Source organism: Populus trichocarpa, chromosome 12, assembly GCF_000002775.5.
Source record: "Populus trichocarpa isolate Nisqually-1 chromosome 12, P.trichocarpa_v4.1, whole genome shotgun sequence".
Taxonomy (NCBI): Eukaryota; Viridiplantae; Streptophyta; class Magnoliopsida; order Malpighiales; family Salicaceae; genus Populus; species Populus trichocarpa.
The window spans coordinates 13,780,503-13,808,498 of NC_037296.2; the positions used below are offsets into that span (position 1 = coordinate 13,780,503).

General features: G+C 36.0%; 4 protein-coding genes across 9 annotated transcripts; all 4 read left to right on the forward strand.

Annotated features, from left to right (window-relative positions):
- Nucleotides 1-412: 412 nt before the first annotated feature.
- Nucleotides 413-5,818, forward strand: LOC18103900 (exocyst complex component EXO84C). 2 transcript variants are annotated; one of them, XM_024582610.2, is made up of 8 exons: nt 413-456; nt 497-618; nt 1,125-1,219; nt 1,839-2,880; nt 3,268-3,783; nt 4,463-4,651; nt 5,077-5,213; nt 5,288-5,818. In XM_024582610.2, the coding sequence occupies exons 2-8, from the start codon at nt 523-525 to the stop codon at nt 5,532-5,534; spliced, it is 2,322 nt and encodes a 773-aa protein (XP_024438378.2). In that variant the 5' UTR covers nt 413-456; nt 497-522; the 3' UTR covers nt 5,535-5,818. The 2 variants fall into 2 exon arrangements, with proteins under 2 accessions (XP_024438378.2, XP_006377008.2); XM_006376946.3 differs by lacking the exon at nt 413-456 and having other exon boundaries at nt 463-618.
- A 1,127-nt stretch (nt 5,819-6,945) lies between these two features.
- LOC18103901 (uncharacterized protein C12B10.15c) lies at nt 6,946-23,568 on the forward strand. 4 transcript variants are annotated; one of them, XM_052446097.1, is made up of 4 exons: nt 6,946-7,282; nt 21,299-21,391; nt 22,343-22,524; nt 23,336-23,568. In XM_052446097.1, the coding sequence occupies exons 1-4, from the start codon at nt 7,117-7,119 to the stop codon at nt 23,399-23,401; spliced, it is 507 nt and encodes a 168-aa protein (XP_052302057.1). In that variant the 5' UTR covers nt 6,946-7,116; the 3' UTR covers nt 23,402-23,568. The 4 variants fall into 4 exon arrangements, with proteins under 4 accessions (XP_052302057.1, XP_006377009.3, XP_002318791.2 ...); XM_006376947.3 differs by lacking the exons at nt 21,299-21,391; nt 22,343-22,524; nt 23,336-23,568 and adding exons at nt 7,381-7,473; nt 8,427-8,608; nt 9,423-9,745 and having other exon boundaries at nt 6,953-7,282; XM_002318755.4 differs by lacking the exon at nt 6,946-7,282 and adding an exon at nt 20,846-21,200.
- Nucleotides 11,347-13,419, forward strand: LOC18103903 (protein PHLOEM PROTEIN 2-LIKE A9). Of its 2 annotated transcripts, none has more exons than XM_024592740.2 (4): nt 11,347-11,511; nt 12,128-12,290; nt 12,512-12,597; nt 12,772-13,419. In XM_024592740.2, exons 2-4 carry the CDS (start codon nt 12,249-12,251, stop codon nt 13,157-13,159), a joined length of 516 nt encoding a protein of 171 aa, XP_024448508.2. In that variant the 5' UTR covers nt 11,347-11,511; nt 12,128-12,248; the 3' UTR covers nt 13,160-13,419. The 2 variants fall into 2 exon arrangements, with proteins under 2 accessions (XP_024448508.2, XP_052302056.1); XM_052446096.1 differs by having other exon boundaries at nt 11,348-11,511; nt 12,146-12,290.
- Nucleotides 23,569-25,222: 1,654 nt separating the features above from the next.
- On the forward strand, nt 25,223-26,466 carry LOC18103905 (protein PHLOEM PROTEIN 2-LIKE A9). The gene is made up of 3 exons (XM_006376952.3): nt 25,223-25,451; nt 25,680-25,765; nt 25,940-26,466. Exons 1-3 carry the CDS (start codon nt 25,410-25,412, stop codon nt 26,316-26,318), a joined length of 507 nt encoding a protein of 168 aa, XP_006377014.3. The 5' UTR covers nt 25,223-25,409; the 3' UTR covers nt 26,319-26,466.
- Nucleotides 26,467-27,996: the final 1,530 nt, after the last annotated feature.

Sequence of the window (27,996 nt, forward strand, 5' to 3'; positions counted from 1 at the left end):
TTTTTTATAACATGCTATTGAATTTAAACAACCCCTCCACCTCCTTTTTAGTGCCGTGGATAATTGTATTTTAGGGAGTTGAAAACATTTTATGTTTAATGTTTAATATTGTAATGTAAAGTATTTTTTTTTATTTAAAATTATATTAAAATAAATTTTTTATTTTTAATATTGAGAATTTGAGACGCTAAATCTATAAAAAAATATGTTTTCAAGAAAAATAAATATTAATCTTGTTCAGTATAGAAATTCTTAATTTTGACTCAGAGTTCAATGGGATTATTTTATGGTATTATTTAAATTATACAAAACCGAGTTTAATAACTATTATTTTAGCAGTAATTGTTTTTTTAAAAGAAGCAAACAGTACCACGAGAGCACAAGTACCCGACTTGTCTTTGGAGGTGGCCCCCCCACATTGCCACTATTTTCTTTCTATTTTGATTTTTTAGCTAAGCATAACTGAAGATTTCAAAAGAAGAAGAAGAGGAGCATTGCAAGAAAGCACCAAGGCAGCGAGAAATGGAGAGCAGTGAAGAAGACGATGATTTCCCTTTTATAGAAAGCATTACTCCTCAGTCCAAGATCGACTCTTTGTATCAATCTCACACTGAAAAGGTTTGTTTTCTTCTTCCAAATGTTTTTTTTTTCTTATTTAAGCTAAAATGGTTCAAGTTTTGGTCTGTAAATTTTGAATATAATTGTTTCTCTTTGGTGACTATTTGAGAAAAAGATTTGATTTTTGAATGTGGGGTTTCCTTATTATGAGCTCAATTTGTGTCAAGGGCTGATTTTGTCATCTGGGTTTCCTTCATACTGTGCAAAAGTGTGTTTATTGGTGTTCTATGCTGGTCTAAGTTGTACTAAGTTGTTTTAATTCAAAATCCTTAATCCATTGAAATACAGTTTTAGTAATTGTAATGTTTAGATGTATTAGTAATATCTTACCCTTTATTGGGCTCACAATAAATCTAGATTATGATAGGTTGGAGCTTCTTGTGTTGATCTTGGGCATTCAAAATGGTTTTCTTTTATGTCATCCTTTTGCGTTGATTATAAGAATGTTACTGTGTTAAGATAGTTCCATGATTTTTTCAGTAACTTAAATAAATTTGTGACTGCAGGGAATCAGAAAAGTTTGTTGTGAACTCATTGATTTGAAGGATGCAGTGGAAAATCTATGCGGCAATATGGAAACAAAGTACTTAGCTTTCTTGAGGTAATAAATTCCATGTGTTATTACTTGATAATGAGTCAAAATGAAATGTACCATGTGTTATGTTTGATCTTAGAAAGCTAGCCAGGATGATTTTCTATTCTGAGACTTAGAGTTGGATTGCCATATCAAGCTCTCAAGGAAATGATTGCAAGCCATTTAGAGAAATCTGTTCTCTCATACTTTCTGCAGGATATTGCTTCCTCCTCTCCTAGACTTTAAGCGCTTCCTCCATTTAAGTTTTGTTCTGAATTCCAGAAGAATTTGGGCTTGCAGTCAATAATTTGGATTGCATGTACTGAAATACTAGAACTTGCATATTTGTTTTGCCTCTTCCTTACTTGAGTGGTCATCCAAACACTTGTAGTCTGGATAGGTGACCTTCTGTATGGACTATCTTTACAAGCACAAGCCTATCCAAATCTTTAGCAATACATGGGAGTGTTTACAATGGATAATATCTCCTTGCAACAATCATAATCAATAATGTCTAGATATTATTCTGAACATTTCCTTGCATGCCTTGCTTATTGTCAATTTAGTTCTGCTTCATAGTTTCCTGCTGTAAATTACCTTAAATTCCTAATCTCGTTTCCTAAATGTTGTTTTATGATATTTGTAGAATGTCTGAAGAAGTAGTGGAAATGGAGCATGAGTTGATTGAGTTGAGAAAGCATATTTCTGCACAACGGATTCTTGTGCAGGATTTGATGACTGGGGTTTGCCGTGAACTGGAAGAGTACAACTCTGCTAATGGTGACATTGGTGATTCTCAGCAAGACCTTCAAGTTGATGAACTTCAAAGTTCCTTGCCAAGTGACACAGATATTCGGAAAGAAATATTCTTGGAGAATATTGATGTTCTCCTGGCTGAACATAAAGTGGAAGAAGCAATCGAAGCTTTGGAAGCTGAAGAGAAATACTGTCCGGAGCTGAAAGGTCCTGGAGATACCTCATCCACGGAAGCATCATATAGATCAGTGTTTTTGAAGAGAAAGTCAATGCTTGAGGATCAACTGATTGGGATTACTGAACAGCCTTTGGTTGGCATTCTGGAACTAAAGAAAGCTTTATCTGCATTGATCAAGATTGGGAAAGGTCCTTTGGCGCATCAACTACTGCTAAAATCATATGGGTCCCGCCTCCAAAAGAGTATTGAGGTTTTCCTTCCTTCATGTTCCGTGTATCCCAAAACATTTCCTGCTACACTATCCAGGCTTATGTTTTCAATAATTTCGGTGACAACAAAAGAATCTGGTTCAATTTTCGGTGATAATCCTGTATATACCAATAGGCTCGTTCAGTGGGCAGAGTGGGAAATCGAATACTTTGTACGGTTGGTTAAGAATAATGCACCCTCTTCTGAGACAGTTTTTGCTTTGGGTGCAGCTAGCAATTGTGTTCAGGCTAGTCTTACATACTGCTCAATGCTGGAATCACAAGGTCTGAAACTGTCGAAGTTGCTTTTGGTCCTATTACGACCATACATTGAAGAAGTGTTAGAGTTTAATTTTAGACGGGCCAGAAGGGAAGCTCTGGATGTGGCAGAAATGGATGAGAGCTCACTTTTGTCACCTCATTCTATGTCTCCATTATCTGCATTTGCAACTTCATCAGACAGTGTGCTTGTTGATAGTGGAATGAAATTCATGGACATCGTTGAGGTAAGTTGGTTCTCTTCTGTTATTGTGAATGAAAAATCCCATACCTTTATACTCAAATCAGCATAAGCAATGTGTTCATTTATAATGCCTTGCAAGGAAACAATCACTTTCGACTCAGCAATTGCACTGCATAACTAATTTGATTATTCTTGGCCACTTGATTTTACACAGCTACTTCAAGGTTCTTACAAGCATCTATAGACCTTGTGTTCTAGTGCTTGTGAATATGTCTGCACACGTAAATATGCATTTGAGGATGTATGTATGACACACTCTTGGTTCACAATGTTTCCAGCTTGAAGTTTTCTTATTGATCTGCTAGTCTACTACTTTATGATGATCCAATGATCATTTCATAGAATTGTTTGGTTCAAATAATTTTTACAGGATATATTGGCACAGCTTACGCCCATGGCTGTCTTGCATTTTGGAGCAAATGTATTGACAAGAATTTCACAGTTGTTTGATAAATACATGGATATGCTATTTAAGTCCCTACCAGGCCCCTCTGATGATGACAATCTCACAGAGCTGAAGGAGGTTATACAATTCAGAGCTGAAACTGATTCGGAGCAGCTTGCACTTTTGGGATTAGCATTTACTATTCTGGATGAACTTCTACCACTTGCTGTAATGAGAGTTTGGAGTCTAAAAAATGAAAGCAATGAGTTGGAAAGTGAAAGTACTGTGCCTAATGCAAGCATTACTGCAGAACTGAAGGAATGGAAGCGCAACCTTCAGCATTCTTTTGACAGGCTTAGAGATCACTTCTGTCGGCAATATGTTTTGAGCTTCATCTATTCTAGAGAAGGAAAAACACGATTAAACGCACTAATTTATTTAAGTGGGGAAGGGGAGGATTTGTACTGGGGCTCTGATCCTCTTCCATCGTTGCCATTTCAGGTCATCCTTCTTCTCCTATTACTGATCCACCCCCCCACCCCTCCCCTCCCAAGGTCTATTATATTATGTTACTCTTGGAAGTGTATGGGTTATCTTAATTTCTCGTGATCCTTGTAACTTTAGGCCACCTCACGAATCCGATTCCTTTGTCATTGTGATCACATTCATACTGACTTTTACACTATCTCCATTTCTTTTCTTTTGAACTGTTTCAATTTCTTTTCTAAAGGCAAGTTTGTAACTTTTAAATATTGAATATCAACCTGTCATTTCCACTGCTGAACTTATTCCCATTCCCAGATATTGGATTGAATCGATAATGATATACTCATTAGATCTCAGATCTCGTGTTGAATTCTCATTTAATAAGCACACCTAATATTCGTGTCTTGAAGAAAAATCAAATCTCCATGCTCTTTAGCACTCTATGCGAGTTTTTTTAGTCCTTTGTGATCTTTTGTTTTTAACTTTTTGAGTAGTATCAAATTGTGTGGATGCTTTGATCTGACTCTATTTTACTTGCAATTCAACTTAAAACATGCTCTCGAGAAATGCATAACCAGGCCAAGGATCTTGAATCTGACCCCCTTCTCTCACTCGAGCCACCAAGCAGAAATTGGGTTTAATATGCATTGTTGCACCAGTGTACTTTTGGTACTGAAGATATGTTTTACTGCAGGCCTTATTTGCAAAGCTTCAGCAATTAGCAATTGTGGCTGGAGACGTGCTGCTTGGGAGAGAGAAAATACAGAAAAATTTGCTTGCTAGGCTAACTGAGACTGTTGTGATGTGGCTGTCTGAGGAGCAGGAATTCTGGGATGTATTCGAGGATGAATCAGTTCCACTCAAACCACTTGGCTTGCAGCAGGTATTTTGTTATTCTCTCCGAGAGGATTCTGGGGTGTGGTGTTTCTGTCCTTTTCCTATGTGTTTTCGGATGCAGTTTTTTGCTTTGTTTTAGGAATTAAAATTGTTTTGTGGTCATAATGCATTACCTGCTCTTTCCCAGTTATTAGAAAATTATTTTCAGCAAAGGATGATCTTTCTTCTTTCTCCTCGACCCAAGCTTGTCCTTTGTTAAATAACTTCTATAAGGAATAATCTTCCGTCTATATCACAAGTTAAGAGTGCAGGATTAATTGAGTATTGTGAAGTCTGGAAATTGAGAAGTTGATTAATTGAAATTTAACCAATGAGTCAGTGACTTGGTCCATCAACTGGGTTGATTTGATCTCCTTGTTAACTGCTCTCCATCTACTCTGTATTCTAAGCTACTTGAATTTGTTTTTGCAGTTAATACTTGACATGCATTTCACTGTTGAAATTGCTTGTTTTGCCGGTTACCCATCTCGACATGTGCAACAGATTGCATCAGCTATAATTACTCGAGCAATCAGGACCTTCTCAGCTAGAGGCATAGATCCACAAAGGTACTCGTAGTTCATTTCCACTGAACACTGCTATTCTTACTGGCAACTGATTTTTCCAACTTTTTTCTGCACAGTGCACTTCCTGAGGATGAATGGTTCGTTGAAACTGCAAAGACAGCCATCAATAAACTTCTGTTAGGAACATCTGGGTCAGACGCATCTGAGATTGACGAGGACCATGTTATCCTACATGATGAAATGGTCTCAGACTCCGATGACACTGCTTCTTCCCTTTCATCAATAGAATCATTTGAATCTTTTGCTTCCGCAAGCATGGGTGAACTAGAGAGTCCCGTTTATTTCACTGGTTCTGAGGGCTGAAGATTTTTCCTGTGATAGTGATCTCTGCTCAAGATTTTGAATGTAAAGATTCAAATTGTGAAGCTTAGGACCGTGCCTTGTCATCAGAAGTAATGCTCACAAATGTTGTAGGAAAGTATGTTGTTGTAGTATCTAGTAATATTAGCCGATAAATGTAATTGTAGAGCTGTTATATAAGATCAACGTTTCATGCTGACCAACATTATAGTTGCTAATGCAATGGAAGCAGATGTCTCCTGTCAAGTTAGTTAATTTATGCAATTTGGAAGGCAGATTTTTACTCAGTTCTTAAAGCTGCTGCTGCTGCTGCTGCTCTGGAATTTAAGTATTTAACCAGTGAAGATTTTGAGCTTCTGCAATGTTTCATTTCCTTTTCCTCTATTTACTCCTCTAGATTCTGACATGAAGCATCAATTCACGTAATTGAACTGATTAGTATCTGCCATCGCCATTGTTTTTCTTCTAGGCAATAATTAAAGTGTCATTCGTTAATGAACACAAAATTATTTAATTTGATTTAGTTCATTTACTAATTCAAATCAGCAAAGACTCTTTTTAGAAATGGAGTAGCATGTTCATGATTATCACTTCAACATCTGTTGTACATATCAAGCTTTTTTAAGGGTTGCGATGATCTTAATCACTTAAGCTATCCTTGTATTTGAAAATAAATAAATAAATTAATTAATTAATTAAACGAACTGATTTATCCATACTAAAATTGCTTATTTGGTTCGTATAGTGAATCCTCATAATTTGAACACCATTAAATCTCAATAATATAGACACACACTTGCTGATTAAAAATGTATGCTTTATTTTTCAACTTTCGAATCTTGTTTACCTATATAAGGTACTAATGGATCAACCTAAGATATAATAAACTCAGGGTTTAGATCGGTTAATAAAGAAAAGATTGACTAGATATGATCCCTTATAGAACCTTTTTTTTTTTGACTAATTATTTTGATTATTTTTTAAAATTATTTTTAGAATTAATTTATATTTACCCTCTCAATCCATCCATGACTTGGCTCTTTCCATCCCAATTTCATTATTTTTCAGGTTTTAAAATTATGTTTATGAGTATTTAGAAGTGTGTCAATAATTGTTTTTTAAAGTGTTTTTTACTCAAAAATATATTAAAATAATTTTTTAATTTTTAAAAATAATTTTTGATATTAACACATTAAAATAATTTAAAAATATAAACAAATAATTTTAAACATTTTTTTTTTAATTTTATCCCAACACCGTTTGGAACACAAGAAAGAACTTATAATGCCCATAAGGCCATAACTATAGTCTAATAAATTAATAATAGCTTATGATCCCCATCAGAAAGAAATCCATTGACTTAGTGTCGTCTTGGGCAGATGACAAGTCGCACGTACATCCCTCAAGAATCTAAAGTTCTAAGCCAAGCCGGCCTTGTCTGTCTATCTATTAGCCTTCTGTTTAGGGCTCTCTGTCTTCCATTTTCCGAGGAGAAAAAGCGCGGGAAAACAGAAAACACAAAGAGAGAGGCTGGAAGATTTCAAGGGCAAATCAGAAATCCAAATCAAGAAAACAACCAGCAAAAATGGGTTTGGATGGAAATTCAAAAGCAGGAATAACAGGAACTATCAATCAAAAGAAATCAGAGACAGAAGTCCCAAATTTAACAGGCAAAGTCCACTTACTACCTTGCTGCATCAAATATGATGGCCCTTCTGCTGTTTCTCACTACTTCAAACCCAAACCCACCGGTAAGTAAGTTCAGCTTTTTGTTCCCTGTTTGCCCATTTGGCCTCCCTCTGTTTATGTACTGTTTCTTATAATTCTATGTGTTTTGGTGCTTCTGTAGGTGTAGAAGTGGAAGAGATGAAAGTTGAGGAAGCTCATTTTAGAGGCAGGAAGTTACAGGGTGCCACACTTGCTATTCCAAATGGGTATTCTGGTAAGCATGTTATATTGTAACCCTGGAATTTTTTTTTTATATATAATTTTTATGATCCTATATGGGGAAAAAATGGTTTCTTGCTTACATAATGTGGGAAATAATTTGAGTCGGTTTGATTCCTTTTTTTTTTTCTTAGTCATTGCTTTTGTGTGGGTGTTTCCAATATTTTTTTTTGATTGTGTGAAATGGTGTAAAATGGTTTCTTTGGACTTGGAGGGTTTTTGGCCCTCCTTTTGGCTGCAGCAGTTACACTGATAGCTTAAAATTTTGAGTTGGGTGGTTCTGTGACAAAGCCCTCCTCAAAGGGGTAGTATTTCTTCTCTCATTTGTGGATCATATGATTAATTGAGAATTTGGCAATGTTGTGATGTTGGTTCAAATTAATATTTTTTGTTTTTGTATGTTTAATTGGGATAGCGTGTTTTGTGGGTTATTGTAGCAATTGGAGCTGGAATGTGAAAGTTATTTATACAGATACCATTGTTTTTACCTGGTAGTACTAAGTATAGATTGGGGTGGAGAGTGGTTAAAAAACTCTGATAAGAACATGACCTCATTCAAAGACTGAAACATAGAAAAGAACACCATAATCTCTTCAGATGTTAACACGCAAACACACGTGCACACCCAAATTTTGAATTTTAAGTTAGAAACAACTACTTTGGAGGCTAATTTGTATCTCTCACAATAGTTTTTAAATCAGTCAAGAGGATGGTTCTGGCATGTTCGTCTCATTATCGGGAGACCTGAAACAAGATGGTTTTTGAGATTTTTTTTGCATACTTTTGATTTCACAAATGAGAAGAAACCAACTAGTTCAGGATTGAGGCTTGGTTGTTCTTTTATACCTTCAATTTCATAAGAATGGTTTGGTTTCCTGATGCGAATGAGTTTATGAAATATTGCAGAACAAGTTCAAGCTGGTACTTTTTTCTTATTGTTGTCTGCAGGCTTTGTCATAGGAAAGAAGAGTCCTGGCAAGAGAAAAGCTTCTGACATGTCTGAACAAAACTCAAACACTTGGGAGATAACTGCAAAATTTGAGAACATAACATATTGGAATCACGACAACCTGCCTTCAAAAGTTGATGCTTTTGTGCGTTCCCTCCATTGGTTATCTGTGGCAGAAGCAGTAAGTTTCCTTTCAATGCCCTTTGTCATATAGAAAGCTGATACACTGACAAGTCTCTCTTTTTCTTTGAGCATTTTGATCAGAGGGCACATGTACGAACTAAATTGTCACTTGAACCCAAATAGTTGTTTTGTTTTTTGGGCACAAAATCTCGAGAATGGAAAAGTAACCTGCAAAGAGATGTGTGAGTGAACAGCTTATGTGTATGGCTATTGATTGACTCAACAGAAATGAGCTATTAAGCCCAAAGTCTTACATCTTTCTTACTCTCAGTCCATTTGGGAAATAGACACTGGCAAGGTGTTGATTATCCAAAAGTGTTTTCTTGAAAAAACTTAAATCAGATTTTTAATGGAACACAGAATCCATTGCTTAGGATTTGACCAACATCTTAGGTTGCTGAACTGATTATCCTTTTTGTTTGAGTAAAAAAATATTAGACCTTTGACCTTTAGTTATCCTGAGAAATTGATTATGATTGCAGCTGCTCGAGCTAGTAAAGAGCTATTACTCTCAAAGTCTTCATTTTTCTTGCTGTTAGTCTAGAAGGAAATGGACACTGGCCAGTTACTACATTCTTTTTTGTGGAGAAGTGTTGCCTTGAAATATTCAAAACTAGATTCTCTTATCTTTGTTGGAGCCATTTCTAATTTCCTTGCTGCAGTAATTGCCTAGGAAACACAGAAAATCATTGATTAGGATTTCACCAGCATGTAAATTTTGTTGAACACTTGAGCTTTTTATGGACAGAAGAATATTGATCAAGTAACATTTATTATGCATCTTCCATGAGAATTTTGGTTTATAATTGCAGCTGCACAAGCCAGCAGCAGCTGAAGATTTGGCTTCTGCATCTATTGCTCTGGAGAAGAAGTGATGAAGAAACGAGAAGGGCATCTTCTGACTTTTGCTGCTACCCAAGTGTACTTCTCATGCTAAACCAACTGTTTTGTCCTTTGATTTTGCCCTCCAGCACTCCTGGATCTGCAAAATTAGTAATTTATAGTTTGTCTTTATTACGAGTGGGAAAATTAGATTTAACATCATGCAGCTTGGTCCGAATTGTTATTACCGTTATAGTTTGAAAAATTGCACTTTACATCTTAAATCAACAAAAAATTTCAAAAATCAACCAAATGACAGATCAATCTTCTCTCTTCAAGTTATGAAAACCTTCCTCTTTGCAAATTCTCAAGACCTTAAATTGAAACAATAAGGCTGGTTAGAGCTTTGCAGTTTCTTGCCACTGTTTCCCACGAAATCAGGACCCCAATGAATGGTGTGTTAGGTAATTAGAAAATTGCCTCTTTTTTATCCTTACATTTGCTGACGCTGTTGGTTGCTCAACCTTGTGCTCTGCACTCTGAGTTATTAGACTTCTTAGGACATGATTTAGGGCAAGTGTCAAATGTTAAAGCTTCTGCAACTTTATGATAGACACTGCCACTATTCTCAATACGCCAACTTCTCTTGTCAATCGTTGGGAAAAGGCAAAAGACGCCTCCCTTGAATTCATAAAACCATATCATTCTGTGGCTCTTCACAGCTGTGCTCTCACCAATGCAACTTGTTAGAGCAACGATCGATAAAGTCAAGCTCAGACAGCGTAAAAAACAGAAACCTGCAGATTTCTCAACCCATACCTGCTGGAAATTCAACAGACTATGTGAGTGCTTCAATTTGAGGTCACGCTGATAAATGAGGTTCTAGATCAGGCTAAGATAGAATCAGGGTGGCTAGAATTGGAAGAAAACTTTCAAATCTGACTTCAAAATATGGACTACAGATTTGGTGTTTTGGATGTTCTTCTCATCGTTTGAATTGCGATTGTGGGTTTATGGGTGGAGTTGATGGCTGGTGAGGGATCTAAGGGAAGCGCAGCGATTGTGTGTGGAATGAAGATTGGGTTCTTCTTCTTTGCATATTCTTAAAACCCTCAATTGATCAAAACCTATGTCTCTTCTTCGGCTATGTTTGGGAACGCGGCTGCGGCGGCGTTCTTAAAAATTTTAAATTTTTTTTTTTTACTAAAATTTAATATGATTTGTATGTTTTAGATCGTTTTGATGTACTGATATCAAAAATGATTTTTAAAAAATAAAAAAATATCATTGACATGCATTTTGGCACGAAAAGTTATTTAAAAAGCATCCGCAACCACACTGCCAAACACGCTCAAACCCTAGAAGAAGCAAAACCCGCCTTTGATGATCCAACACCAAAAGAAGCAATGGAATCATTAACTTCAACAAAGTCCCATGAAGAAACATACCAAACAAACAAACAAACACATCCTTGACTGAAAATCAAGTGGAAGAAGAAGAGGGATGGGGCTCTTTAGTCATTAAATAAATTATAATTTATAATCACCATTTTTATTTTTTATTTTTTCTTTGAGAAGATGTTATAAAGTTTAAATTGTACTTAATTTTTTGAATAAAACAAAATCAAATTTTATAAAGTCTGATTATACAAAAAAATAATCTAATCAAGAGTTCCTTTTTATTATTAAAAAAATATTTTTTTCTAATGTGTATGGCTATGACTATAGTTATTAAACTCAGACCGGTCTGATAGAATGATTCAGAAATTGTTTAACCTGGTGGTTGAACCGGTCCGAGTAAAATAAAAAACCAGTGGGAGCAAAAAATCGGTCAAACCCGATGAATCAGGTAGGTTGATTCATGACTCGGCTGACCCGAGCGAACCCGGTTGATACCTGGCTTATATATGTAATAATTTGATTTAACACTGCACCTCACATCAAAGGAAAGTCAAAGTTTGTGACCTAATTTCTTTCTTCGAACAACCAAAAGATCTATTAGCTACTTCCTCTTTGAACAGCCACGAGATCTATTAGCTAAATTGGAGAAATCGGTGTCCAGCTGGTGCTACTTCTCCAGGTGCTTTATCTCTCCTATGTTGATATTTATGTCCAAGCTATTTGTACATGCTTAGTAAAAACCAGAAGCATAAGTGATTGAGTATATGTTCTATTTTCTTTGTCTTTTAGAGAGACACATGCGAATTTCCGTGAATAGTGAATTAGCCCAGACCTATTTAAGAATCATACACAAGGCAAATGCAGGTGTGGCAGTCCTAGTTTAGCACCTTTAGAAAAAGAAAGAACTCATGGAAGTGGTGATTCATATTTGAGTTTCATGTTAAATGAATTATTCTGTCTCCTACCACAAGATTTGTAACTACATTTCAAGACCTATACCCTGAATGAATATGAATGTGAATTCAATCAAAGTACTGTCCGGGGGAGTAAAAGAATGCTTGATATAGGTGATTGACCCGGGTCGACCCGGGTCAACCCACCAGACCCGTGACCCAGTCATTTTACTGAGTTAATTACCTGGTCGGGTTTTATAATTAGAGATACCAAAAATATTCTAATACTATTCTTCGTGATAAAGTCGACTACATTTTACACGATTCCTTCGTTTCAAATTAAATCGAATCTGTCTTTTCCCTTTTGTGGTTGAGATTGTTTCAATGTCCTTGTGTTGGCAGGAAAATATTGATGAACAGATGAAGAGTCTCTCCATTTCCCTGGATATAAAGGCTTCATAAGGATTCATGGCATTCTCTCAGAACCGATATTAGTATATAGACTTCTTTATTTGCTCTCAAGATGTCAGAGGCAGCTGATCCTGGGGAAGTGGAATATGATGAGGTTGGATATGCTATTAGAAGTAACTCTATTTCTTAAGTAGTTTTTGTTTGCTGCAGTCTCCCTTGGATTAAACATTTCTATAAACAAACTTGGGATTTAGGTCATTTCATTCCACTTTGATTGTCCTTGATTATTGTTAAAATGAAAATGCATGCAAGACTATCACTGAAGACTGAAAATGACGGTGTTATTGATGGGCTGGAATGGTTTTTATGTTACAGCATACGGGTAGGTGGAGGTTTAAGCCAAGGGGATTGCACATCACTTGGAGTAGTAACCCAGATTATTGGACGATGCCTGAGAAAGGGTACTGATAATTTTTCCTTTAATCAATTTCAGTGCTGTCTTTTTTTGAGAAAGAAATAAAATTACAATTCTTAAGAACTGTTTAATAATCAATGATATGGAGAAAAGTATCACAGAACGGGAATTTTCTGACTTAGAGCACATTTGATGCACACGTCCTACACGTAAATTACAGGACGGATGGCCCTGCAGAGTTGCTAAAGGTATGCTGGCTTGAAATAGAGGGCTCAACCCCAGAACACCTATCGAAAGGGAAGAGGTATGCACTGAGCTTCAAAATATCTATGACAGAAGACAGATTTGGTTGGCAAGAAGCTCCTGCTTTCATGATGGCTAAGGTAGGGAAGAAAGGAATTGCCAAATGGGCAAGAATCAATCTGGCAGATGTGCAGGTAGATCACGAAATGGAAGTTCCTTTAGGCAAGCTTCAGTTTGAAGTTCCGGAAAATGCTCAAGATACCACACTCTACTTCGGATTCTATGAATTGTGGTGTGGAGGATGGAAGGGAGGTTTGCGAATTCATGAGGCTGTAGTTGAAAAAATGCCAGATTTACCATCCTAGAGTTATTATGGCCAAATGAACCTCTTGAAGATATGGTTGATCTTGAAGATAGTATTTATCAAATATTATCTTGCAGATACATTCAAATATTGTGTTGCCATATCAATACCTGCAAATCTCTAGAAATTAGGCAGTAATTATGCTCTGAAAGGAGTCAGCTGATGTTGCTGATTCTTTTCCTTAATTGTAGGCCTTCCTGCTGTATATATTCTTCCGCTAGAAATAGAATAATATATGAGAATTCAGTATTTTGTTCTTAATTTCTGTTTCATGTTTTCTACATGGTATCAGAGCAAATACTAATCCTTGTTCTCTAAAATACCCAATCATCATGAGTGGAGAAATTCCCTCCAGCACATTCAAAAGTTCAACATCAAAATCGATGTTTGAACACGACTCATCGTCACCTTATTTCTTGAATTCTTCTAATAATCCAGGAGCAGTTCTTGTTTCTTGTCTTCTGAAAGGAGACAATTATCCAACAAGGAGGTATGATGAATGCTCTATGAGCCAAAAACAAGTTGAGCTTTGTTGATGGTTCTTTACTCAAACTAGAGGAGGATAACAAAGAAATTCAGGCCTGGGAAAAATGCAACTCAATGGTAATCTCTTGGATTTTTAATGCCTTAGCTTCAGAATTGCATGATAGTGTTGCTTATGTGGATTCAACATATGAAATGTGGGGAGAGTTGCAGGAACGTTTCTCTCAAGGAAATGTTCCACGTATTCATGAATTAAAAAGAGAGATTTGTCTGGCACAACAAAAATTAAGATCTTACTGTAGCAGTTTACTACACCAAACTAAAAGGTCTTTGGGATGAGTTGTCATCCTACTCTACTGTCCCTTCATGCTCATATGGTGCTGGAAAAGAAATCTGGGCAGAGAGGGAAACGGAAAAAGTTCATCAGTTTCTCATGGGATTGAATGATCAATATGGAATCATTCGGTCCCAAATACTAAACATGGAACCCTTTCCTTTAATTAACAAGGCTTATGCGTTTGTAACCAAAGAAGAGAAGCAACTGGCCATTGCTTCAATTGGCCGTGATCAGCCGACAGAGGCAGCAGCATTTACTGTCAAACCTTTCAGATTTCCAACAAGGGATTGCAGGAGAACAACAAAGAGGAGAGACAAGCAAATTCAAATGTTCATATTGTGATAAACCTGGGCATTCCAAAGACAAGTGTTTTAAACTTGTTGGATATCCTTCAGGTTGGCAAAGCAGAGCAAAGACTTCAAATTTTGCGAGACTAAACAAAAACTTCAAAAGGGAACCAAAACATGTTTCATCCAACAATGCCATTGCAGGGTCAAGTCAACCTATGGGTAAAGGTTTTAATCTCACTCGAACAGTATGAACAACTCATGTCCTTACTACCCTCTACTAATCAGAATATAGCAAACTTTGTCGGTAAGGTCACTCACTCATCTGATACTATAGATTGAATTCTAGATAGTGGTGCCTCTGAACATCTCACATGTGATGCACTCGCTGTCTCTGATACAAAAACACCTTCTCATTATTTGCCTGTTAAACTACCAAATGGAACATCTGTTCCTGTGCATTTTGTTGGTTAGATCCAACTGTCAAACATGACTTTAAATCATGTTCTTTATATACCATCTTTCAAATGTAATCTTCTTTCAATAAGCAGGTTGACAAAAACACTACAATGTTCAGTCACATTTTTTCCATCCTTTTGTGTCTTACAGGACCTCAAATCGAAGAAACTGATTGGAATTGGTGAATTACGTGATGGCTTATACTACTTCCATGGGCTGTATTTACCTTTTGTCGCAGCAGCAACACTTCGTTCTTCTTCCAACTTGTGGCATGAGCGGTTAGGACATATCTTATTTGATCGATTATCCCTAATTCTAGAATTATCTAGTGTGTCTTTTAAAAATTCAAACAACTGTTGTGATGTGTGTCATCGAGCTAAACAAACTCGAAATGTTTTTCCCTTAAGCAATAATAAATCTGATTTTCCTTTTGATATGGTCCGTTGCGACATTTGAGGACCATATAAAACACCATCTACGTCAGGTGCTCATTATTTTCTTACCATTGTAGATGATTGTTCTAGATGCACCTGGATTTATCTTCTCAAACACAAGTCAGAAGCACAAAAATACTTTATTCAATTTCATGCTATGGTTAATACTCAATTTAATCGGAGTATCAAAATAGTTAGGAGTGATAACGGTCTGGAATTTACTGCTAGTCATATGTTCAAATTCTTCTCTCAAAATGGTATTTCACACCAAACATCCCGTGTTGATACTCCGCAACAAAATGGAATAGTAGAGCGGAAGCATTGTCACCTATTAGAGGTTGCTCGTGCTCTCCGATTCCAAGCCAATTTACCAATCAAATTTTGGGGTGAATATGTCCTGATTGCAGCTTACTTGATAAATTATACTCCCACTCTTAAATTGTCTGGCAAAAGTCCTTGTGAGATACTGTTTTCAAAACCTCCATCTTACTCACATTTACGTGTTTTTGGCTGTTTATGTTATGTGCATGATAAAAATCGATCTAATGATAAATTTGCTCCCCAATCTAAGACTTGTGTTTTCATCGGTTATCCTATGGGGAAAAAGGGATACAAAGTATGTGACATGGAATCACACAAAATTTTTACATCCCGCGATGTCGTTTTCTATGAAAACATATTCCCTTTTCAGTCTCATAATCCTTCAAAGGAATCAAATGTAGTTGTTCCTCTGCCTATTTTTGACTCCTTGGAGACATTAGACACCATGTTCCTGGATCATAGTCCACAAATTCAAACTTCTCCAGATAATCTAGATGCTGAAGCTGCACTGCCTACTGTCATTAATTCTGATCATCAGGTTGTTCCCTTGAACACTTCACGATCTCAAAGACCTCGACGAGTTCCTTCTCATCTTGATGATTATGTGTGGCAGCTTCCTGGAATAGATAAGTCATCACAGCCCACATCTAATACAGTTTCTTCAGGTACTCTTTATCTTATTGCATGTCATTTGTCTTATGCTCGTTTTGCTCCATCTCATCAAGTGTTCCTGGGTAATATTTCTGTTGTGAGTGAACCTAAAACCTTTTCCCAAGCTGTAACAGACCGACAATGGTGTGAAGCGATGAAACAAGAAATTTCTGTGCTAGAGTAGAATCAAACTTGGAGTACTTTAGTATCATTACCTTCAGAGAAGAAACCAGTTGGTTCTTGTTGGATATACAAACTAAAATACAAGTCAGATGGTTTCATTGAACGCTATAAAGATCGTTTAGTAGCTCAAGAATATACACAGATTGAAGGATTGGATTATACTGAAACATTTGCACCGGTTGCAAAATTGAACACTGTCAGATGCTTGTTGGCTGTTGCTGCTGCTAAGAATTGGGAATTACATCAACTAGATGTAAACAATGCTTTCCTTTATGGGGAATTACATGAAGAAGTCTATATGATTCCTCCCCCAAGCTATCTGCCATCAGGTGACAATCGGGTATGCAGGCTCCATAAATCATTATATGGACTAAAGCAGGCACCTCGTCAATGGTTTGAAAAGTTCTCCTTGTCCTTAAGAAAATTTGGATTTACACAATCCTCCAATGATTATTCATTTTTTACTCTGATTAAAGGTACATCTTTCCTTGCTCTCCTTGTCTATGTAGATGACATGGTTATTGCTGGAAATGATTTTTTGCAGATTCAGAAACTCAAGCATTATCTCAGTACATGCTTCTCCATCAAAGACCTCGGCACACTTAAGTATTTTCTTGGCTTAGAGTTGGCTCGTTCTCCTCAAGGAATATCTCTCTGCCAGCGCAAATATACTCTCGATTTATTAAAAGAAATTGGTATGGCTGGCAGTAAGCTAGCTGCTTTTCCCATTCCTCAACAACATCGACTGTCTTCAGACTGTGGAGAACCTTTACAAGATCCGGGTCAATATCGTCGCTTGATTGGACGTCTTATTTATCTCACAATTTCTCGACCAGATATCACTTATGTAGTGCAACTTCTCAGTCAATTCATGCAAAAACCGTGTCAGCCACATCTTGATGCTGCCTATTATGTTCTTCGTTACTTGAAGAGTTCTCCTGGTCAAGGTCTTTTCTTTCCATCAAACAGTGATTTTCAGATCAAAGCTTATTGTGATGCCGACTGGGCAAGCTGTCCCATGACTAGACGATCAGTTACTGGTTATTACATTTTCCTTGGTAATGCTCCTATATCGTGGAAGTCCAAGAAACAACCCATAGTGTCACGTTCCTCTGCTGAATCAGAATATCGCTTTATGGCTTCCACCACTAGTGAACTGATATGGTTACATAGTCTACTTGCTGATCTTTCTGTGCCTCATTCTCAACCAATGTTTTTGCACTGCGATAATCAATCCGCTTTACACATTGCTGCTAATCTTGTGTTTCATGAGCGCACTAAACACATCGAGATCGATTGCCACTTCATTCGTGAGCACTTACAATCTAGCATCATTGCTACACAATATATTTCAACGCACTTTCAATTAGAAGATATCTTAACTAAAGCGTTGGGACGTGATTGATTTCACTTTCTTCTTCACAAGTTAGGCATTCAGAATCTTCATGCTCCACCTTGAGGGGGGGATCTTGAAGATATGGTTGATCTTCAAGATAGTATTTATCAAGATAATGGTTGATCTTCAAGATAGTATTTATCAAGATAATGTTTAACTTGCAGATACATTCAAATATTGTGTTGCCATATCAATACCTGCAAATCTCTAGAAATTAGGCAGTAATTGTGCTCTGAAAGGAGTCAGCTAATGTTGCTGATTCTTCTCCTTAATTGTAGGCCTTTTTGCTATATATATTCTTCCGCTAGCAATAGAATAATATATGAGAATTCAGTATTTTGTTCTTCTTAATTTTTGCTTCATGTTTTTTACAGAACCCGAAAGATTTTTTTTTGGTGAAATATTCTTATGAATCCAATAAAAAAAAATCTGTAATACATAATAAAATCCTGCGATTGAATCTGCAAGATTCTATAGTCTATCGTTTTCCAGAATTTAAGAGCAAAGTCCACTGGACTTTGGTTCATTTTATAATGGATAACTCTCCCTCTTCTCTAATTAACCTGCCTAACCTATCTCAAAATAAATTAACCTGAGAACTTGGAAGTCCTGAATTTATTAGTGGCAGTCCTCTTCTATACCGTTCTCACTTCACTACAAGAGTTGAGCTAGGAAGGGTCCAAAGGGACACAGTACTGTGAATCTGCAGATGCTGAATTAGGGTGAATTTAGCTAAGGATGGCCTGACGAGCCGCTACAGGTGTGTTGGTATGAAGTAACAGGCTCAGCTGATCATGTTACAAAAGCGAAGTCGTCTGAAATTAACTTCAAGTTATCTATGAAAAACAATGCATTTTCTTGGACTGACACACCTGTTTTGATGATGGCTAAGACAGCAAAAAAAAAGGGAAGATGCAAATGTGGTTAAAAACAAACCAATCAAAGTTAGGAGAGGAGTCAAAGGAAATTCCTGGAGTAGTATCTGAATGATTCAAAGAAGCTTCAAACCTATTGATCATGAGGTCCGATGGATCACTGTATTTTTAGAATTTCAGTTTTAGCCTAATTTTATGTTTTAAAGGGTCAAAACTTAGTGATAAGGCTTAGCAGAATATCAAGCCTAGATAAAATAGGTTAACTTGTTTCCAGATCTAATATTTTTAGATTTAACTACAAACTAAGCCCAATCAAATATGAATTTAGTGATTTGTTAAACCTAGAATTCTAGGGTATAACTACATGCTCAGCCTAAGTATATATGAGTCTAGCCTGTTATCAGACCTGATATCATTGAGTTTAACTACGCACTAAGATCAAGTATATATGATCTGACGAGTTGTCAGACCCAATAACCTTAGGTTCATCTATACGCTAAGCTCAAATATATATATATATATATATATATATATATATATATATATATATATATATATATATATATGGGTCTAGCTTATGTTTCATTTCTTTTTCCTCTATTTACTCCTCTAGATTCTGACATGAAGCATCAATTCACGTAATTGAACTGATTAGTATCTGCCATCGCCATTGTTTTTCTTCTAGGCAATAATTAAAGTGTCATTCGTTAATGAACACAAAATTATTTAATTTGATTTAGTTCATTTACTAATTCAAATCAGCAAAGACTCTTTTTAGAAATGGAGTAGCATGGTCATGATTATCACTTCAACATCTGGTGTACATATCAAGCTTTTTTAAGGGTTGCGATGATCTTAATCACTTAAGCTATCCATGTATTTGAAAATAAATAAATTAATTAATTAATTAAACGAACTGATTTATCCATAGTAAAATTGCTTATTTGGTTCGTACAGTGAAAAAAAAATTATTTTATAAAAATTATTTTTAGTTGAGGTTGGTTTGGTATTTATATATGTTTGATTAAAACTGTGGTTGAATTTGATGTTGAACAAAAAGTAATTTAATATGTTTGGTTAAAAAATTAATTTTCAAATTGAGGTTATAAAATATATATATATATATATTGATGGTTTTGAATTTAAATATTGTAGATTTAATAATTGCTATTACATCATGAAATAAATAATACTTTATATAAAATATTTTTTATTGTTCAATTAAACTATCTACAATTCCATCACGTATGAAATACATCCGACAAGGACTACAGTTTTCTTGGTTTCTTAAGTGCGCAACAACATCAGGTAAAATATAATCAAGAACAAAATTGGGATTGCGATCAAATTCTGCAAATTCTATGTCATCAATAAAACACAATTAAAAATAAAAAATAAAAAATAAAATTTAATTTTTTTTACTAGGTCGGACCCGGTTCAATGCATTTAGTTTTGGACCGGACCCGGTCCAGCCGGAATCATGCACCACTGTTCACATGAACAGTGGAGTAACTCCATTGCGTAGGTGTTCAGTGGAGAGTTTCACTCTCCACTGCACGGTTTGCGGAAAGCAACGCTCAGTTGCTTTGCGTGATGCATCCTCCTAAACACCTCTCCTCATGATTTTATCACCATTAAATCTCTATAATATAGACACACACTTGCTGATTAAAAATGTATGCTTTATTTTTCAACTTTCGAATCTTGTTTACCTATATAAGGTATTAGTGGATCAACCTAAGATATAATAAACTCAGGGTTTAGATCGGTTAATAAAGAAAAAATTGACTAGATATGATCTATGATCCCTTATAGAACTCCTTTTTTTTTTTTTAACAAGATTGTTTTGATGCTTTTTTTAAATTATTTTAGAATTAATTTATATTTACCCTCTCAATCCATCCATCCATCCATGACATGGCTATTTTAATCCCAATTTCGTTATATTTGAGGTTTTAAAATTATATTTATGGGTATTTAAAAATATGTTAATGGTTGTTTTTTAAAGTGTTTTTTGCTCGAAAATATTTTAAATATTTTAGTTTTTAAAAATAATTTTTAATATCAGCATATTAAAATATAAAAAAATAATTTTAAATATTTTTTTAAAATTTTATCCCAACACCGTTTCGAACACAAGAACGAAGTTATAATGCCCATAACTATATTCTAATAAATTAATAATAGCTTATGATCCCCATCAGAAAGAAATCCATTGACTTAGTGTCGTCTTGGGCAGATGACAAGTCGCACGTACATCCCTCAAGAATCTAAAGTTCTAAGCCAAGCCAGCCTTGTCTTGTCTGTCTATCTATTCGCCTTCTGTTTAGGGCTCTCTGTCTTCCATTTTCGGAGGAGAAAAAGCGCGGGAATACAGAAAACACAAAGAGAGAGGCCGGAAGATTTCAAGGGCAAATCAGAAATCCAAATCAAGAAAACAACCAGCAAAAATGGGTTTGGATGGAAATTCAAAAGCAGGAATAACAGGAACTATAAATCAAAAGAAATCAGAGACAGAAGTCCCAAATTTAACAGGCAAAGTCCACTTACTACCTTGCTGCATCAAATATGATGGCCCTTCTGCTGTTTCTCACTACTTCAAACCCAAACCCACCGGTAAGTAAGTTCAGCTTTTTGTTCCCTGTTTGCCCATTTGGCCTCCCTCTGTTTATGTACTGTTTCTTATAATTCTATGTGTTTTGGTGCTTCTGTAGGTGTAGAAGTGGAAGAGATGAAAGTTGAGGAAGCTCATTTTAGAGGCAGGAAGTTACAGGGTGCCACACTTGCTATTCCAAATGGGTATTCTGGTAAGCATGTTATATTGTAACCCCGGAATTTTTTTTATATATAATTTTTATGATCCAATATGGGGAAAAAATGGTTTCTTGCGTACATAATGTGGGAAATAATTTGAGTCGGTTTGATTCTTGTTTTTTTTCTTAGTCATTGCTTTTGTGTGGGTGTTTCCAATATTTTTTTTGATTGTGTGAAATGGTGTAAAATGGTTTCTTTGGACTTGGAGGGTTTTTGGCCCTCCTTTTGGCTGCAGCAGTTAAACTGATAGCTTAAAATTTTGAGTTGGGTGGTTCTGTGACAAAGCCCTCCTCAAAGGGGTAGTATTTCTTCTCTCATTTGTGGATCATATGATTAATTGAGAATTTGGCAGTGTTGTGATGTTGGTTCAAATTAATATTTTTTGTTTTTGTATGTTTAATTGGGATAGCGTGTTTTGTGGGTTATTGTAGCAATTGGAGCTGGAATGTGAAAGTTATTTATACAGATACCATTGTTTTTACCTGGTAGTACTGCGTATAGATTGGGGTGGAGAGTGGTTAAAAAACTCTGATAAGAACTATGACCTCATTCAAAGACTGAAACATAGAAAAGAACATCATAATCTCTTCAGATGTTAACACGCAAACACACGTGCACACCCAAATTTTGAATTTTAAGTTAGAAACAACTACTTTGGAGGCTAAATTGTATCTCCTCACAATAGTTTTTAAATCAGTCAAGAGGATGGTTCTGGCAAGTTCGTCTCATTATCGAGAGACCTGAAACAAGATGGTTTTTGAGATTTTTTTTGCATTCTTTTGATTTCACAAATGAGAAGAAACCACCTAGTTTAGGATTGAGGCTTGGTTGTTCTTTTATACCTTCAATTTCATAAGAATGGTTTGGTTTCCTGATGCGAATGAGTTTATGAAATATTGCAGAACAAGTTCAAGCTGGTACTTATTTCTTATTGTTGTCTGCAGGCTTTGTCATAGGAAAGAAGAGTCTTGGCAAGAGAAAATCTTCTGACATGTCTGAACAAAACTCAAACACTTGGGAGATAACTGCAAAATTTGAGAACATAACATATTGGAATCACGACAGCCTGCCTTCAAAAGTTGATGCTTTTGTGCGTTCCCTCCACTGGTTATCTGTGGCAGAAGCAGTAAGTTTCCTTTCAATGCCCTTTGTCATATAGAAAGTTGATACACTGACAAGTCTCTTTTTCTTCGAGCACTTTGATCAGAGGGAACATGTACGAACTAAATTGTGACTTGAACCCAAATAGTTGTTTTGTTTTTTGGGCTCAAAATCTCGAGAATGGAAAAGTAACCCGCAAAGAGATGTGTGAGGGAACAGTTTATGTGTATGGCTATTGATTGACTCAACAGAAATGAGCTATTAAGCCCAAAGTCTTCATCTTTCTTATTCTCAGTCCATTTGGGAAATAGACACCGGCAAGGTGTTGATTATCCAAAAGTGTTTTCTTGCAAAAACTTAAATCAGATTTTTATTGGAACACAGAATCCATTGCTTAGGATTTGACCAACATCTTAGGTTACTGAACTGATTATCCTTTTTGTTTGAGTAAAAAAATATTAGACCTTTAACCTTTAGTTATCCTGAGAAATTGATTATGATTGCAGCTGCTGGAGCTAGTAAAGAGCTATTACTCTCGAAGTCTTCATTTTTCTTGCTGTTAGTCTAGAAGGAAATGGACACTGGCCAGTTACTGCATTCTTTTTTGTGGAGAAGTGTTGCCTTGCAATATTCAAAACTAGATTCTCTTATCTTCGTTGGAGCCATTTTTAATTTCTTTGCTGCAGTTATTGCCTAGGAAACATAGAAAATCATTGATTAGGACATCACCAGTATGTAAATTTTGTTGAACATTTGACGTTTTTATGGACAGAAGAATATTGATCAAGTAACATTTATTATGCATCTTCCATGAGAATTTTGGTTTATAATTGCAGCTGCACAAGCCAGCAGCAGCTGAAGATTTGGCTTCTGCATCCATTGCTCTGGAGAAGAAGCGATGAAGAAACGAGAAGGGCATCTTCTGAATTTTGCTACTACCCAAGTGTACTTCCCATGCTAAACCAACTGTTTTGTCCTTTGATTTTGCCCTCCAGCACTCCTGCATCTGCAAAATTAGTAATTTTTAGTTTGTCATTATTACTGAATGGGAAAATTACATTTAACATCATGTAATTTGGTTGGTTCAAATTGTTATTACCGCTACAGTTTGAAAAATTACACTTTACATTTTGGATCAACAAAAATTTTCAAAAATCAACCAAATGACAGATCAATCTTTCTCTCTTCAAGTTATGAAAACCTTCCTCTTTGCAAATTCTCAAGACCTTAAATTGAAACATTAAGGCTGGTTAGAGCTTTGCAGTTTCTTGCCACTGTTTCCCATGAAATCAGGACCCCAATGAATGGTGTTTTAGGTAATTAGAAATTTGCCTCTTTTTTATCCTCACATTTGCTAACGCTGTTGGTTGCTCAACCTTGTGCTCTGCACTCCTCTGAGTTATTAGACTTCTTAGGACATGATTTAGGGCAAGTGTCAAATGTTCAAGCTTCTGCAACTTTTTGATTGACACTGCCACTATTCTCAATACGCCAGCTTCTCTTGTCAATCGTTGGGAAAAGGCAAAAGGCGCCTCCCTTGAATTCATAAAACCATATCATTCTGTGGCTCTTCACAACTGTGCTCTCACCAATGCAACTTGTTAGAGCAACAATCGATGAAGTCAAGCTCAGACAGCGTAAAAAACAGAAAGCTGCAGATTTCTCAACCCATACCTGCTCGAAATTCAACAGACTATGTGAGTGCTTCAATTTGAGGTCACGCTGATAAATGAGGTTCTTGATCAGGCTAAGATAGAATCAGGATGGCTAGAATTGGAAGAAAACTTTCAAATCTGACTTCAAAAAATGGACTGCAGATTTGGTGTTTTGGATGTTCTTCTCATCGTTTGAATTGCGATTGCGGGTTTATGGTTGGAGTTGATGGCTGGTGAGGGATCAAAGGGAAGCGAAGCGATTGTGTGTGGAATGAAGATTGGGTTCTTCTTTGCAAATTCTTAAAACCCTAAATTGATCAAAACCTATGTCTTCTTCATATCCTAAAACCCTAGAGGAAGCAAAACCCGCCTTTGATGATCCAACATCAAAAGAAGCAATGGAATCATTAACTTCAACAAAGTCCCATGGAGAAACATTCCAAACAAACACACCCTTGACTGAAAATCAACAGGAAGAAGAGGAGGGGTGGGGACTCTTCAGTTATTAAATAAATTATAATTTATAATCACCATTTTTACTTTTTTATTTTTCTAAAGAAAATGTTAAGTGTTAGGTCCAAATAAAATTTAAAATGTAATTAATTTTTAAATAAAGCAAAATCAAATTTTATAAAGTTTGATTATACAAAAAATAATCTAATCAAATATGGCTAGTCCTCATGCATGGAACTCGATCGTAAAGACCTAACACTTCCTTTTTCTTACTTCTTACATTTAATTATTAAGTGATTATTTTAATCATTTTTTTTTTCAAAAATTCGAGACAAATTATTTGCAATATGTTTTTAGTTTTTAAATTAAAATATATTTAGCTTATGGACACGTAATTGCAAAGCAAAATTCCCTTTTTCCCTTCACAAGTCAATTTTCTCTTGGTGGCAATGTGAGCCTATGATCATAGAATAAGTAATTTTGTTATCTCTTAGCAAAACGGATCAATTCCTTTCTTGACCATAGATATATGGACCCCCAATGAGATACCAAAAATATTCTAATACTATTCTTCGTGATAAAGTCGACTACATTTTACACGATTCCTTCGTTTCAAAGTTAAATCGAATTTGTCTTTTCCCTTTTGTGGTTGAGATTGTTTCAATGTCCTTGTGTTGACAGGAAAATATTGATGAACAGATGAAGAGTCTCTTCATTTCCCTGGATATAAAGGCTTCATAAGGATTCATGGCATTCTCTCAGAACCGATATTAGTACATAGACTTCTTTATTTGCTCTCAAGATGTCACAGGCAGCTGATCCTGGAGAAGTGAAATATGAAGAGGTTGGATATGCTATTAGCTTTTTTAGTAACTCCATTTCTTAAGTAGTTTTTGTTTGCTGCAGTCTCCCTTGGATTAAACATTTCTATAAACAAACTTGGGTTTTAGGTCATTTCATTCCACTTTGATTGTCCTTGATTATTGTTAAAATGAAAATGCATGCAAGACTATCATTGAAGACTGAAAATGATGGTGTTATTGATGGGCTAGAATGGTTTTTATGTTTACAGGATACGGGTAGGTGGAGGTTTAAGCCAAGGGGATTGAACATCACTTGGAGTAGTAACGAACATTATTGGACGATGCCTGAGAAAGGGTACTGATAATTTTTCCTTTAATCAATTTCAGTGCTGTCTTTTTTTGAGAAAGAAATAAAATTACAATTCTTAAGAACTGTTTAATAATCAATGATATGGAGAAAAGTATCACAGAACAGGAATTTTCTGACTTAGAGCACATTTGATGCACACGTCCTACACATAAATTACAGGACGGATGACCCTGCAGAGTTGCTAAAGGTATGCTGGCTTGAAATAAACGGCTCAACCCCAAAACCCCTATCGAAAGGGGAGAGGTATGCACTGAGCTTCAAAATATCTATGACAGAAGACACATTTGGTTGGCAAGAAGCTCCTGCTTTCATGATGGCTAAGGTAGGGAAGAAAGGAATTGCCAAATGGGCAAGAATCAATCTGGCAGATGTGCAGGTAGATCACGAAATGGAAGTTCCTTTTGGCAAGCTTCGGTTTGAAGTTTCGAAAAATGCTCAAGATACCACACTCTACTTCGGATTCTATGAATTGTGGTGTGGAGGATGGAAGGGAGGTTTACGAATTCATGAGGCTGTAGTTGAAGAAATGCCAGATTGAGGTTCTGTTCAAATTATTCACTCCTGTACTATCCTAGAGTTATGGCCAAATGTATCCGAAAGATTTTTTTTTTTGGGTGAAATATTCTTATGAATCCAAGAGAAAAAATCTGTAACATCATAATAAAATCCTGCGATTGAATCTGCAATATTCTATAGTCCATAGTTTTCCAGAATTTAAGAGCAAAGTCCACTGGACTTTGGTTTATATTATAATGGATAACTCTCCCTCCTCTCTAATTAACCTGCCTAACCTATCTCAAAATAAATTAACCTGAGAACTTGGAAGTCCTGAATTTATTAGTGGCAGTCCTCTGCTATACCGTTCTCACTTCAGTACAAGAGTTGAGCTAGGAAGGGTCCAAAGGGACACAGAACTGTGAATCTGCAGATGCTGAATTAGGGTGAATTTAGCTAAGGATGGCCTGAAGAGACGCTACAGGTGTGTTGGTATGAAGTAACAGGCTCAGCTCATCATGTTACAAAAGTGAAGTCGTCTGAAATGAACTTCAAGTTATCTATGAAAAATAATGCATTTTCTTGGACGGACACACCTGTTTTGATGATGGCCAAGACAGCAAAAAAAGGGAAGATGCCAATGGTTAAAAATAAACCAATCATAGCTAGGAGAGGAGTCAAAGGAAATTCCTGGAGTAGTATCAGAATGATTCAAAGTAGCTTCAAACCTATTTATCATGAGGTCCGATGGATCAGTGTATTTTTAGAATTTCAGTTTTAGCCTAATTCTATGTTTAAAAGGCCGAAGACGGTGTGATATCCTAATATATCTAGGCTTAGCAGAATATCAAGCCTAGATATTATGGGTCTAACTTGCTTCCAGGTCTATATTTTTTTATTCAACCACGAGCTGAGCCCGATTACATATGGATCTAGTGATTTGATAGACCCAATATTCTTGATTTCAGATACATGCTGAACTCAAATACATATAGGTCCAACTTGTTATTAGACCCGATATCCTTGGGTTTAACTATTCATTAAACTCAAGTATATATGAGTTTGATGAGTTGTTAGACCTAATATTATTGGATTCAGCTATGCGCTGAGCTCAAATATATATGAGTTTGACAAAATTGTCAGACCCAACATCATTAGTTTCATTCACATGATGAGCCCAAATACAAATAAGTTTGGTAAGTTGTTAGACTCAATATCCTTATGTTTAGCTACATACTAAGCCCAAATATATATGGGTCTAGCGAGCTACCAGACCTAATATCCTTAGGTTTAACCATGCGCTAAGCCTAAATACATGTGAGTCTGATGAGCTGCTAAATCCAATATCCTTGGATTCAGCCACGCGCTGCCAAACCCAATATCCTTGGATTTTGCTACGTGCTAAGCTCAAGTACATGTGGATCTGACAAGCTGTCAGACCCAATATCTTTGGGTTCAACCACGCCCTGAGCCCAAATACATATGGGTCTAGAGAACTGTCAGAATCATATATATGATACTGACAAATTACCAGACCCAACATTTCTAGATTCAGCTATGCGCTGAACCCAAATAGACATAAGTCTGACAAGTTACTAGACCCGTCTCCCTTGGGCTTGACATCGTTCTAGGTCCAAGTGAGAATGAGACTGACGAATGTTATGAGCCCTATATTGGGTCACGAGACTTTATCTTTTTATTCTTATAAATTTTAATATAAA

Coding starts and splice junctions, on each gene's coding strand:
- LOC18103900 (XM_024582610.2), top strand. CDS start 523: ATGGAGAGCAGTGAAGAAGACGATGATTTCCCTTTTATAGAAAGCATT. Junction 619..1,124: donor ATCAATCTCACACTGAAAAG/GTTTGTTTTCTT, acceptor TTGTGACTGCAG/GGAATCAGAAAAGTTTGTTG. Junction 3,784..4,462: donor TTCCATCGTTGCCATTTCAG/GTCATCCTTCTT, acceptor GTTTTACTGCAG/GCCTTATTTGCAAAGCTTCA.
- LOC18103901 (XM_052446097.1), top strand. CDS start 7,117: ATGGGTTTGGATGGAAATTCAAAAGCAGGAATAACAGGAACTATCAAT. Junction 7,283..21,298: donor CTTCAAACCCAAACCCACCG/GTAAGTAAGTTC, acceptor GTGCTTCTGTAG/GTGTAGAAGTGGAAGAGATG. Junction 22,525..23,335: donor GGTTATCTGTGGCAGAAGCA/GTAAGTTTCCTT, acceptor TTATAATTGCAG/CTGCACAAGCCAGCAGCAGC.
- LOC18103903 (XM_024592740.2), top strand. CDS start 12,249: ATGTCAGAGGCAGCTGATCCTGGGGAAGTGGAATATGATGAG. Junction 12,291..12,511: donor GGGAAGTGGAATATGATGAG/GTTGGATATGCT, acceptor TTTATGTTACAG/CATACGGGTAGGTGGAGGTT. Junction 12,598..12,771: donor TGGACGATGCCTGAGAAAGG/GTACTGATAATT, acceptor CGTAAATTACAG/GACGGATGGCCCTGCAGAGT.
- LOC18103905 (XM_006376952.3), top strand. CDS start 25,410: ATGTCACAGGCAGCTGATCCTGGAGAAGTGAAATATGAAGAG. Junction 25,452..25,679: donor GAGAAGTGAAATATGAAGAG/GTTGGATATGCT, acceptor TTATGTTTACAG/GATACGGGTAGGTGGAGGTT. Junction 25,766..25,939: donor TGGACGATGCCTGAGAAAGG/GTACTGATAATT, acceptor CATAAATTACAG/GACGGATGACCCTGCAGAGT.